The following is a 12,984-nucleotide window of genomic DNA, read 5'->3' on the forward strand; positions in this document are numbered from 1 at the left end:
GCTAGCTGGCCCAGGAGGAAACCCCGTGGTTCTTTGTTCCAGGCAGGAGTGGCCTTTTTTCCTATCCTCAAACTGGAGCCATAGAAACTTTGAGAATTGTTGTTTCTGCAGCCCGAGGTGCAGCACAAGGCTTTTTCTGTGTAGATTATGAGGATTCAAGTTCAAGCGAGACTTGGTCCTTGCGCTCGGCACTTGGTGCTCAGATGTCGGGGAGTCGGCCTAGGCAGAGTTGGTAGCGCAGGGTTTCAGCGAAACCTTCTTGGGGAGCAGGAAGTTGAAGTTGCTGAAATGGAATTAAGAAGCAGCCCTGGTTTGGACTTAGACTTCATTTCAGAAGTTTATGTGTCAGGCCTAGAGCTGCAGAGAAGTTAATGATTTCACAGCCCTGGAGGCATTGGTGTAGGAGGACAAGGGCATCTGGAGAGGGTGAGATACACCAACCCCTAGCTGCCTACGCGGCTAGTAAAGGGAGCTCTGGCCTAGCCACTGTGCCCACTGGGGGATCCCAGGGGCACGGTCATTGCCCAGTGGACACACTGGTCTCTGGAGACCGGGAAGAGGGGAGGGAGGGAGGGCAGAAACCCGGCCGCCTCCTTTCAGGTCTCTGCAGGGTGGCACGTGCCACACTTGGTGGGAAGAGGGGCATAGCCTGGAGGGTGGGCTTGGTCTGTGCGAGAAGGGCTAAGACTCGGTGCCCTGTGCTGAGAGCCTGTGGGAAGGCCTTCCTGAAGGGTGCGTGCAGAGGCGGGGAGCCGGAGCTGAGGCTAGTCCTGGGCACACAGAGCCCTGCTGTGCTGAGGTCCTGTTGCCACTCAGCCCAGCTGGAAGATTCTGATAGCCCATTTTTGGGAGGAACCTACTTGAATGATCTCCCAAGTTTAGGAGAGCTGTTGGGCCCGCACACTAGAGGTAGGATCAGAAAGATGCCTGGAACCTGGATGTGGCGGGAGCCTGTCATCCCATCTCTCTGGGAGGCGCAGGCAAGAGGGTCACAAGTTTGAGAGTTTGAGCCCAGCCTGAGCAGTTTAGCAACTTAGTGAGACCTTGTTTTAAAAGAAAAATAAATTTAAAAAGGGCTGGGGATGTAGCTCAGTATGAAGGCCCTGGATTTAATCCCCAGTATTGTTAAGGAAAAAAGGAAAAAAATCCTGGAGCAGAGAGGTCTGGCTGGGATTTCCTAAGTCCATCCGTGTCTGCGTGCAGGGCGTCAGCTAGGGGAGCTGGGTTCAGATCCTGGCCCTGCCAGATGCAGGTGGTTCTGTTCCCTGGTCTGGGAATGAGGGTGTTTGATGAGATGGTCTGAGGGTCTTCTCTGCTCAAGGCCCTGACCTTGGAGGAGAGGAGATGGGCAGTGGGGCCAGTGGAGGCTGGGCCACGGTGAGAATGAGCAGCACTTTCCCTTTCCCCAAGGGGTGAGCTGTGTCATTTCAGAGGTGTTTGGATTCCGATTAGGGGGCTCCCCAGTTACATACACGGAACCTGGAACAAGGTCCCGCTGTGTCCCTGCCTTTGGGGAAGGTCTTGGGCTCTTGTGAGGTACTGCCTTCATCTGGAAACTGGCTGCTTCCTCTGTGCCCCAGGGCGGCGGTGGCCAGGGTGGAGGACTCTGGGTCCTTGGAGAACAAGTACAAGTTTGGGGGTGCCCAGTTCTTGAGAGGAGTGTGGCAGAAGTCAGGTGTGGTGGTAATCCCAGCACTCTGGGAGACCGAAGCTAGTTTGCACCCAGCCTTGGTGACTTAACAAGACCCTGTCTCAAAATAAAGGCTGGAGATGTATCACTCAAGAGGAAAGGCCTGGGGTCCAGCCCTCGGTCCTGCCGCCCCCCCACCCCACCCCCAGCTGGGATGGAGCTCTTTGGTCCCCACTGGGCATAGAAGCTGGGAGCACCATCTCCAGGGCACCAACTCCCGACTTCTCAGGTAGGGTCTGAGTTGCCTAGGCTGGGCAACTTGGGGAGTCCCCTGCCTCAACCTCTGACCGCACCTCCCCGGAGCGCTCTTTGGTCCTCCAGGCCCCGGAGGCCTGTGCACCCAGAGTCCTTATCCTCTGCCCAGTGTCCTCTGCTGCTGGCCTCTGGCTCCGAGGCCATGCTCTGCCCACTGCTGCAGCAGCAGCCTGGAATGAGGGGCAGCCAGCACTGCCTGTGGTCTAGGGAAAGGGTGTGTGGCCCTTCGGTGGCTGCTCTGTGGTGACAGAATGGAGATGTGCCCCTGAAAAGGGAAGCCTGTCCCTGTCTGGCGTCTTAGGGCTGACCACGGGACACTTCTCACGTGACCATACTTCCTTTCCAGATCCAGCCCGCCGGGCTGTGTCCCTTCCCTCCCTGGTGGCTTGGCATGAATCTGCCCAAGTCACACGCCTGTGATTCCCTCTGAGCAGGCATGGCAGAAGAGCCCCGTGTCCTTATCACTTTGCCGCCTGCCTTGTCTGAGCCTGTTAAGTGCCTGACTCCACCTTCCCTCTTTATCCCTTGATAAGAAGCATTTCTTACACCCCTGGCAGATGACTGAGTCTTGTGCTTGGCTCCTGCCTGTCCTCTGCATGGTGCTCTGCCCTGCTGCAGACTCCCCTTCCAGCTACCTGGCCCGAGCTGTGTCCTCGCACATGCTAGGCATCAGCAACTGGGTCCTGTCTGTCCCTACATGCGGGGTGAAGTGGCAGTTTCTGCGGCCCAGCCTGGCGGGGCCAATCTGCCTTGAAGGGTGGGGAGGCTGGCCAGGTTCCTGGGAGTACAGGTCACAAGTGGAATGTACCTAACGTGTGTAGGACCCCCACAAGTACTAGCTGGGTCGTTGTCACTAGGTATTTAGCTGTAGATGTGGCCAGAAAGCAGGAGGAAATCTGGGGAGAGAGGAGTCTTGGAAACCCAGAAAAAGTGCAGGGGCCCTAGGTGTGGCACTGGGTGGGTGGTCCTTGTGTAGGCTTCTGGGGCCTGGAGAGCACACAAGGTGACACAAAAGGCATCTGGAGGGGTCTGTGAGCGGAGGGGCCACAGCAGGGCCTGGGCCCCTGGTGATGTTGGAAATAGAAGGGCTCTGCTGCCTGAGTGGGAGCCAAGCCCCAGCCTTGCTTTGGGCCAGCTGGAGAGTGGAGTTGGCTGCACAGGGCTGAAAGGTGGGGGTGGGGTGGGGTGGGGTGGGGTGGGCCCTCCCCCCTCCCCCCCCTCCCCTGCTTGAGGGGGGCAGTTTGCCTGAGGCTGTAGGCTGTGAGCTGTGTGCAGACCTCAGAGGCTTGTGCTGCTTTGTGGCCCAGCCCCCGGCCTGGGTTGAGGAGTGGCATAAGCCCAGTCTCCAGGAAGCCTGCTGCACACCGTCCTGCCCTCTGCTGCTCGGAGGCCTAGGCTATGCCAGGCCTGGGCTGCTGAGAACTGCCTCTGAGTGCTAGGTGGTTTTCCTCAAGGTCCCAGGAACTGTTAAGGCAGCTCCCTGTGTCCACTATGGGGTCCTTTTGGAGTGGAGACCCTGGGCAGGCTGGAGCTGGCTGGGGACCATCTAGCCCTATCCCAGCCCTGGCGTCAGGGCTGCTGCCAACAGAGGAAGTCCTGCGTTTGGCCCCTCTTCTCAAGGGAAGACACTGTCCTTCCGTGCTCTGGACTCTGGGTGAGGCGGGCCTTGGTCCTTCCCCACAGTGGCAGGATTTAGACCTAGCCATACCACTCCTCCCAGCTTCGTGGCTGGCCTCAGCCTCCTGTGGGGATGAGGTGCCCATGGAGTGGGGTGCTGTGGGAACACGGTGCAGGTGGCGGCTGGCAGGGCACTGTCTCTGGCTGGGTGTCGACCCTGGGACATGCCAGGACTGCCTTTTCCCAGCAGCTCAGAGCTCACTGCGCTGCCCTCCCCACCTCCTCTGCCTGTGTGGTCTGCAGTGTGGTGTCAGGAACCTTCCAGCCTGGCTCTCCGCACACCTCGGAGGACCCAGTGGCCACTGGCGTTGGGAGGCTTGAGTCAGGGGTTGAAGAGTTTTCAGGAGGAGTCAGTCCTCTCATTTCCCCAGCTCCCATGTCCTCCTCAGCTCTCCCCATGTGATCTGTCACCTGCAGCCAGGCCTGTGAGGTTTGGGTTAGGGCTCTGAGCCTGTGGAGGGTTGAAACAGTCCCAGCTGAGTTGGACCTCTCGGGTTTGGAGATGCTGGGGACACGCTGGGTCTCCCGCCTGCTCTCGCAGCAGGACCCTGTCTGAATCCACGTTGGCCTAGAGGCTGGATTGTTCCTCACATTAGGAGCCAGGTTTTAAAATTCAGAATTATGCCACCGCTCCTTTTGAGGACTGGGGTTGTACTGTAGTTAATACTTCTCACCAGGCGGGATAAATTAGGCCTACAGATAGCTACATCAGAGCGGGGCTTTTGGCTGCAAACTTAGGGAAAGTTGTACTTCTGGGTTGTGGGAGGGGATGTGGGATGTGGGCCTGTGGGTTCTGGGCTCTGCTGAAGGAACGCGGTGTGAGGCACCTTGCAGCGTTGACCCTAGCACTTGTGACTGAGAGGCCAGCAGAGGTGGTACAGGCCACTGGCTGTGAGCTCTGGCCAGGCACTTGGTGGATTTGGATGGGAGCCCGTGGGTTGAAGGGAGCCAGGCCGCTTAGCCAGTTGGGCCAATCTGTCGCTCTTCAGGTTCCCAGTATGGCTCTGGGGGCCACCTCAGAAGGTGGCCTGCCCCTGCTGGGAACCACAGTGCCGAGAGCCCAGAGGAGTGCACATGAGGGCTGGGGTCTGGATGGAGAACTAGCGGGAAGCAGGCAGAGGCTCCTGCGGCTGGACGCTTGACCCCAGAGGACAGCAGTGCCCGAGACTGGGATGGCTCCCGGAGATGTGACACAGCCTGGCGAGCTTGCACGCGGTTTGGGGCAGTGAGGCCCAGTGGCCAGTGCAGCCTCTTGCAGCAGATGCTGGGCCCCACCCCTCTCTGCTTCAGGTTCGGGTTGGCAGCACTCGCCTGGCAGAGGCCCAGCTCCATGGCCCCGGGAGGCTCTGGCTGCCTTGAGCATTGCAGGGATGGTGGGACAGGTGACCCTGGGCCTCCGGTAGAGGGCAGGCTTCCCCTCTGCAGTTTCTCAGTGGGCTCGCTTTTGCTTTCTCATGGGGTCCCCTCCCCCTGGTACGAGAGATTGAATGCCTTCTAAATATTTTTGAGAGAGGGTCCTGATAAATTGCCCAGGCTAGGCTCCAACTTGCGACCCTCTTGCCTCCAGCCCTCTAGGGTGCACCATCTCGCCCAGCCCATGGGCCATTTTCTACCCGGAACGTGCAGACTTGTCATGTAGGTGCTGGGAACAAGCACACTGAGGCCTAGGAGTTCCAGGGGGCCTACGCCTGCCCGCCGGGCCTCTCACTCTGTTTATGTCTGAGGACAGCTGAGCGTGGCTCTTCAGCCAGCCTGACCCCTGGTCAGCGGACCCTGAGCCAGAGCAAGGTGTGCCGGGTGAAGTGTCCTGCCAGGCTAGACTGATAGGGGTGGCTGTGGGTGGGCTGGGAAAGCGAGGACCGGGTGACTGTGGTTCTTAGAAGAGCGTATTTTGGTAAGGGTCACAGTAAGGGGTAATCGGGACTGCTCCTGACCAGTGCTGCCTTAGCACAAGATCCCTGTGGCCCAGCCCATCAGGCTGACACCTAAAGGCCTGGCCCCTGGACTTCGAGGTGCAGCAAAGCTCTGCAGAAGTCTTTACCTCAGGAAGTAGAGCCTGTGGGCGAATGGATGCTGCTACTCCCAGGAGAGACACCCTGTCCCCAACTTGTCTGACCAGAATCCTCTCCTTTTGGAGTCAAGTGCTGAGGGAGGTGCTGCTGGAACTTCCTGTCCACCATGGGTTTGTTTGGACAGCTCTCTGGATGGGTTGGAGGCAGGCAGGCATCGGGTTTGACTTGTTCTTAGCAGTTGAAAATCCGACTTTTAGAATATCCTTATTTTCTCACACCCCTACTTTCCCCCCACAACAGGGAGGGCTGGGTCCTGGTCCAAGGAAGGGTGCCTGCCACAAGTGTGCAGGCTCGAGCTGTCCCAGCCAGGACTGGCAAGAAAGGCCACCAGCAGCCTGCTGCCCTGTTTTCCTTTATACTTGATCTTTTAAGCTGTGAGCTTCCTTTTCTCCACATGAGGTGACAGGAGGAAGAGCAGCTGCTTCCAGGCCTCCATGGGCATAAGGGACAGTTAAAGCTATCAGAAGGTGGACAGCGCTGCTAGAGAAGGCAGCTGCCGGGTCCAGAGACACCAGGACCTGGGATGGGGCATGGGGTTCTGGCCTTCTCTGCCCTTAGCAAAGGAGAGCCTGCTGTGTCTCCCTGTGCGTCCCAGAGCCCTCGCCCTTTGCCCCTTCAGGACGGGCTTGAGGATGCTCCCTCAGTGTTGTCATCTCTGTCCTCAGCAGTCTGCAGAGGCATTTCCACTGGTGAAGGATGAGCATGAGCCCTGGGACTAGGTCTTTAGACGCTTCCTGGTGGGAGGGACACTTCTCATTTTAATTTCAGCTCTGGGTCCACAACTATCCAGAAATGGCCGGAGGAGCTCTTTCCACGGGTGACCTTTACAGGGCTCCTGCTTCCTATCTTTGGAGGCTCCGAAAAGACCCTTGACTGATGACCTCAGGTGACTGAAACTGCTCAGTGGCACTTTTTATGAAGCAGCATCCTGGAGATTAAATCGCTCAAGCCTTCTAGACATTGTGTGAACGTGGTTGATTTAAGTGTTTCCTTCACCCCACCACCCAAAGCAAAAGAGAGCACACTGGAGCCTGAAGCAGGAGGCTCATATATTTGAGCCTAGCCCAGGCAACTTATTAAGACCTTGAAGAGCTGTGCATGTAGCTTAGTGCAAAGGCCCTGGGTTCAGTCCCCAGGACTGAAAACCCCAAATCCTAATTACTTTTTGGATGGCATTTTCCTTGGGCGTGGAAAAAAATCAAACTCTTCAATGGGAAAAATAACCCTAAAATGAAATGATTTGGCTTGGGGTTGTTTTCGGCTTGCAGGAGTCTTGTCCACTACAGTGCTCGGGCTGGGGCTGCCTCTCCCAGCTGTCCTGGGGAGCTTGCCCGCCATGGGTCCTAACCTGCGTGCCTCCTCTCTCCACAGAGTCGGGGTTCTGGAGGACTGCTTCACCTTCCTGGGCATCTTCCTGGCCATCATCTTGTTTCCCTTTGGGTTTATCTGCTGCTTTGCTTTGAGGAAGCGGAGATGTCCCAACTGTGGTGCGACCTTCACTTAAGAGAACAACCTGGCCTCGGAGGCCAGCTATCTTTTCTAATGTAAATGTTGTGTACAGTCGTTTTATTTGACTAAGCTTTGGGAGGGACTGTTTGTAAAGCCAGACGGGATAGCCTGGCCTGTGCCAGCTGAGGTCCTGCACAGGGTGGGAGGCAGCAGCACTGCTCCCTAGGTGAACAACAGCTCGAGAGAGCACTGCTTTTAGTTTTTGCAGTCTTCAATTTGAGAAAGGTGAGAAACACTGTTTCAAATAAATGAGATTCATACCACTGCTCAGCTGATTCTGCTTGTTCAGCGTTTGCCCACTGCCAGCGGTGTGGAACCTTGTCACGGGGAAGTCTGACACATGCAGGGCCAGTCAGGAGGCCCTGTGCTCTCAGCTCTGACAGCTCAAGAACGTGGGTTTCAAATCCTCCTTTATTATCAACATATTAAACATAACACTGCCGAAACTGCAGAGCGTGTGCCCCAGCGCAGGCCCCTCATGCCCTTCCCCAGGGAGGGCGCCCTTGAGTGGCCGCACACTGCAGCAAGTAGTCCTGGGGCCTGGGCTTTTTCCTGAACCCTGTAACAAAGCCAGAAGACCCCAAGAAGGGTGCTTGGAGGCCTGGGTGTGACCTCACCCATGTTCGCCAGTCTTTTACACATTCCTGAAACCTGCCCTCATTTGTTCTCCACTGCTGAAAACTGGGCTTCCATTAACTCTGCTCTTGTGTTTGGGAGATGGTAGGGCCACCCGTGTAAACTCGAAACCTGGCTGGGGCACCTTCTCAAGACAGTGCTGCAGGACAAGGAGGGGTGACCTGGTGCTGCAGCAGCCCTTCATAGGGGCAGCGGTTTGTCCTTCCAGGAGAGCCTGATGGTGCCTGAAGTCTCATGTCTGCTGGTTTACTGCCATTACTGAAACCTTGGCCAACTTTCAGCTTATAGAAAAATATTCACAAGTGATGAGATCAAAGAAGATCAAAGAAGCAACAGTCCCTTCCCCTACACCCCGTGGGTGTGAGTTTTGTTATCTGTTGGTCCTTGGCAGCCAGGGACAAACTTCAGCCCCTGGGTGCAGAGGTCTGACCAGAATCCTCCATGTGATGCCAGGCTGAAATACAGGCTCTGCCTTCCTGGGTCACCAGAGTCATTCTGGCTCCATTAAGTGTCTTTGAGGGCTAGTACTTGATTCAAATACACAAAAACTTGGACCCCAAGAGGTTTCCCAGTAAGTTAGTAGCAGCTGCAGCAACTCTTACTACGGAATGCTAAGTATAGCAATGGGAAGGGCTGGCAAAATTTCTCAAGACTCCAGCTCTGTCTAAATCGGGGGCAGGTCAGGACCTCTCTATCTTGGGGAGCTCTATGGTTTTTTTTGGTACTGGGGATTGAACTCAGGACCTTGTGCTTGCAAGGCAGGCATGGCACCATTGAGCTAAATCCCCAGCCCAAGGGAGCTCTATGTTTAATCAAGAGTTTAAAACTTGGAAGTTAAATAATTATATTTAATCAATTTTTCATAATTTATATTGCTTAAAATTATGATTTGCATGCTAAGATGCAAACTTACACAGTCTTTTCTTTAGATAAACATAATGCCACTTAAGAGCACATGCTTTATAAAATAGAGCTGGTCTCATTTGTGTTCAGATGCAGAAAGCCAGTCATGAAAGCACAGACTATCGCTTATTCTGGCTACAACTTAAAAAAAATCATAGGGTATTAAAAAGAGATACATTAGGGATTAGAACCAAGTTTACTATTTTTAGAGAGAGCAGGAAGAAAACATCTTAAATGATTGAGCTGGCCACTAAACTATTATTTGTCTTAAAGACAGAAATGTGTAAGCCGAACTATGTTAAATTGAAAGAATGTACTGATTTGCTCAAGTAGGGTACATGGAAAATCAGGCACCTTCTGGTGGAGCTTCCCACCGTCCCAGAACTGGTCACAGAATGGCTGTCTATCATTTTGCAGGCGAGATCTGAATGGCAGAGGAACCAGAATCCTCAGCATCATCAAATGATTGGTGCGGATCGATCATTTGTCACCGTGGGTCGGAGTTTCACAGTAGCAAAGGGGTTTTCCCCACTGGAGGAGAGAGAGAAAAGAAAATCTGTATAGAAATAACACTTCAAGATAGGAATTTGATTTTAATAACTACTGCTCTGCCGTGATGAAATCATGTCGCTCACTGCCTTCTTACGGTATACAAACTCTGGGTGGCATTTTAAGTGTAAAAGCCTCTGGCCGTTCTTCCCATGCCAGCACTGATGGAACCTTCCAAAGCTTTTTTGTTTTGTTTTGTTCTGGGCACTAAACCCTAGGCCTTTGCACTGAGCTACATCACAGCCCTTTTTAAATTTTGAGACAGGGTCTTAGTTGTTAAGTGGTCCAGGCTGGGCTCAAACTTGCGATCCTCCTGCCTCAGACTCCCTTACTGCTGGGATCACAGGCGTGTGCCACCTTGCCTACCCAATCCCGAAGCTTCCAGTAACTGACACCCAAGAGCCCGCAGCTCTCTAGTCCTCTGCTAAGAAGGGGCCATGTGGGAGAGCCTTCCTGAGACGGAGGCCACATCCTGGCAGATGCCATACTGTCCCTCCAGGCCCTACTCCCAGGAAGGACTGAAGTGAAGAGAAGGTGGCCATAGTTTTTCCTAACTCCACAAACAAGGTCTGCTCATGCTGGGCCTCCTGGGCTGGGCTCTGTAGGCCCCTTGACCCAGCAGCAGGGAGGCACCATGCTCAGGAGAGCTGCTTGCCTGAGTGCACTTACCTGAGGAAAGGGGGCTTGGCGATCCCATTTGCATCACTCTGGGGGGAGAAAAGAGGAAGTTTATTTCCATAAACTCCTGACATTAGGAATTTTAAGGTGGGTAGCTGAAGACGTGGAAAGCATGAGGACTGTTTTTGAGACTGCCTAGGTGTTTTAAATTCACTTAGAAGATCAGGATTGCACACGTGTCAGAGCAGCACACAAAGCGGCCTGCATAGGTCAGTCTGTGATGCCCAGCACTCGGCACGGACACAGGAAACCCAGACCCCAGCACATCAGAGCAAGCAACAGCTGCAGGACAGGAAAGCATTTGCTAACAGAACAGCTCAGGCTTAAGGGAAACGTAGAGTGTGAGGCTTTTATAGAGCTAAAGCCATTGTACTTTGCTTCTTGGGAGCCACATCCTGAAGGACAGCACAAAAAACCCCAGTAAAAATAAAACCTTGTTGGTTTGAGGACTGATGCCAGTTGCCAGAGACAGAGATCTTACAGGAAGTTCCACAAAAATGAGGGCGAGAAGACAAAACCAAATACATGTCGTCTACGCTCAGGCACTGGCCCTCAGCTCCGCCAGCCCTTGGCTCTCCGTCTTACATGGGCACCAAGATGCACAGCTGGCTGTGGTGCACCTTCTTCCCCACTCCAAAAAGCCTGCAGCCGTTCAGAATCTTTCCTACTGCTCCCCTTGGTAAGTCACTGCTTGAGCATGTGGGGCTCACTCTTGTGGCCCCCAGCAGAGGGCAGTGTCATACCACTAGGCTGTCCGGAAGTACCCAGAGAGCTCCCCGTGGTCTGGGGCATGGGCAGCCTAAACCCTGAGGGTAAAGGAAGTGAAGGCCAGGACACCTTTGTGACTTTCACAGCAAGAGACAGGCGAGGGCGGTGGCTGTGACCTCAGAACTGTCCTCCCTGTAGGCTCCCCAGGGCCAGGCTGCAGGGTGTTCAGCTCTCGTCTACTTCTCATCAGAGTGCAAAGCAGCTGCCCTGCTCAGGACGTCCTAAAAGGGCTGGGAAGAGCGATGTGATCCGACCGAGCACACTGAGCTTCCTCAGCAGGCCTAGAAGTTGTTTCTGGTATAACTTCATATCGTAATGTGATTAAGGGCTAATTATTTATTTTGAAAATACATTAGGAGGCCTGTTAACTGCCTGTTCCATGTGTGAGTGTGGCCATGCTGCCTGGAGCACCAAGCCAGAGCAGCAGCCTGGCACTGGAAGGAGCCTCGGAGGCCCAGGGCACAGAAAGGGCAGCATGCCCGGCCCAGTCCCCCGCCCTGGCTGCCTCTCCCCTGGAAACCACCTTCCTTTTGCCCTTCAAGGCAAGGCGCTGACCCCTCCCTGTATGGCCATCGCAAGGAGTGCTCTGTCCCGACTGGGACCCAGAGCCCCTCCACCCAGGCCCCACGGCCCAGTTATCCTCTTCCTGCCCTAAGTGAACTTTAATACAAGTTCGGCCATGTTTTAATAAGCTGGCTTCTGGGTGCTCGGCCCACGGTATCTGAGAAAAGTGATCATAGGGGATCTTTGAAAGTAATGTGGCAGAAAGCAACAACTAGTTCAGTGGTGTACATGCCTGTAACCCCAGCCCTGGGGAGGCCCAGACCGCAGGACCACAAGTTTGAGGCCAGCCTGGGCTACATGGCAACACCTTATCTCAAAAACAATGAAGCAACAACTGCTCTGAGGTGGGGAGGAAAAAAGTAACTTTCAAGACCACCTGAAGACATTCGAGTGTTGCAGCACACCCTGTCCTCAGCACCCTTCCTATACCCTGGGGCCGGCAGTCCTGCTCCCAGAATGAACAAGCAGGCCGCACATGCGGCACCAAGATGCCAGGACGCTATGGGCAGCTCTGCTGACAGCCCAACAGAACGATGGCAGTTCTGAGGGCTCCTCTGTGGCAGGCTTGGGGTTCTGGCCTGGGGGAGGGGTGGTAACAGGCACACAGCAGGGACTCCTGTGGGGCTGGTTACAGAGTCACTTGATTAAAATCCATTGTAATTTTTTTTTTCTTTTGGTACTGGGGATCGAACTCAGGACCTTGCACTTTCAAGGCAGGCAGCGGGACCACTGAGCTAAATCCCTGGCCCTAAAACACATCTCATTGTACACTTTTTTGTATATGGTATTCATGAATAAAACATTCCCTTCGCATAGTGAAGTCCCTGGCTAGCAAGGTTTTGAATTTTTGATCTTGTGAAGGCACTATGCCTTCACAAACACCGTACTTGGCATTTGAATGTTGGTTTTTTTTCAGGATGGTGGTGCGGGCATAGTCCTCTCCTGGGATGCTGGGCAGCACTTGGGGCAGTAGCTCTCATCATCCCTGAGGTCACAAGTACGCAGCCCAACTTCTCGAACTGTGCTGCTCACATGGGTTTGGTAGGTGAGGCGGGCCGAGTGCATTTTTGACTTCCCCTATTTCCAGCTCACGATGGGTTTGTCAGGGCTTGACCCTGTCTTAAGTCAGGACCATCTATGTGGGAGATTTCCGGACACTTTTCCTCTTTAACATCGATGTTTCCAGTGACCTGAAATCCAGCTCTCCTTCCAGTATGTGCTCAGCGGAGTGGCCCGGCGCCATGATTCTCCCTGACACTGGTGTCTACAACAAAGATGCTCCACTTTGTACTTTTAGTGATTTCCATCAGGGTGACCTCCTTTTAGCTCATCACTGTCCCTCCAGGGTCCCTGACGCTGCCTCCAAGCCTGCAGTGGGAGGGAGGCATGGGGGCAGGACTGGCGGAGCCTGAACAGCCTCTGCTGTGTTCCTTCCTGGAAGCCGGCATCGCACTGGTCCCAGAGCAAAACGAACAAGACTGGTGATGATCCAGGCTGAACTCCAGCGCCTGTGGGGGTCGTGAGAAGAGGGGAACTGGCTGCCTATAAGATGACACAGGCGGAGCCAGGCACGGTAGCAGATACATGTAATCCTAGCACTTGGGAGGCTGAGGCAAGAGGATTGAGAGTTCGATGGCAGCCTGGGCTACACTGAGTTCAAGGCCAGCATGGATTACAGAGACT

General features: G+C 54.5%; 2 protein-coding genes across 12 annotated transcripts in view; one reads left to right on the plus strand and one right to left on the minus strand.

Moving 5' to 3' along the window:
* Positions 1-12,984, plus strand: part of Bri3 (brain protein I3) — an 88,901-nt gene that overhangs the window by 47,977 nt on the left and 27,940 nt on the right. Inside the window, exons 3-4 of one of the 11 annotated variants that reach the window (XM_021254771.2) lie at positions 6,463-6,580; positions 7,066-7,466. The exons of 9 other annotated variants lie outside the window; for them this stretch is intronic. In XM_021254771.2, coding sequence (XP_021110430.1) covers positions 6,463-6,571 — 109 coding nt within the window. In that variant the 3' untranslated portion in view covers positions 6,572-6,580; positions 7,066-7,466. Of the gene's footprint in view, positions 1-6,462; positions 6,581-7,065; positions 7,467-12,984 lie in introns of those variants that run through there. One more of the 11 variants, XM_004840481.3, reaches the window with a different exon arrangement.
* Positions 8,667-12,984, minus strand: part of Baiap2l1 (BAR/IMD domain containing adaptor protein 2 like 1) — an 89,999-nt gene continuing 85,681 nt past the window's right edge. Inside the window, exons 13-14 of the mRNA XM_004840478.4 lie at positions 9,961-9,998; positions 8,667-9,273 (exon numbers count right to left, since the gene is read on the minus strand). Coding sequence (XP_004840535.2) covers positions 9,201-9,273; positions 9,961-9,998 — 111 coding nt within the window. The 3' untranslated portion in view covers positions 8,667-9,200. The remainder of the gene's footprint in view (positions 9,274-9,960; positions 9,999-12,984) is intronic.

The sequence above is a fragment of the Heterocephalus glaber genome, unplaced genomic scaffold (genome assembly GCF_053883595.1).
Source record: "Heterocephalus glaber isolate CG9 unplaced genomic scaffold, H.glaber_assembly_v1.0 deba00001610, whole genome shotgun sequence".
Taxonomy (NCBI): domain Eukaryota; kingdom Metazoa; phylum Chordata; class Mammalia; order Rodentia; family Bathyergidae; genus Heterocephalus; species Heterocephalus glaber.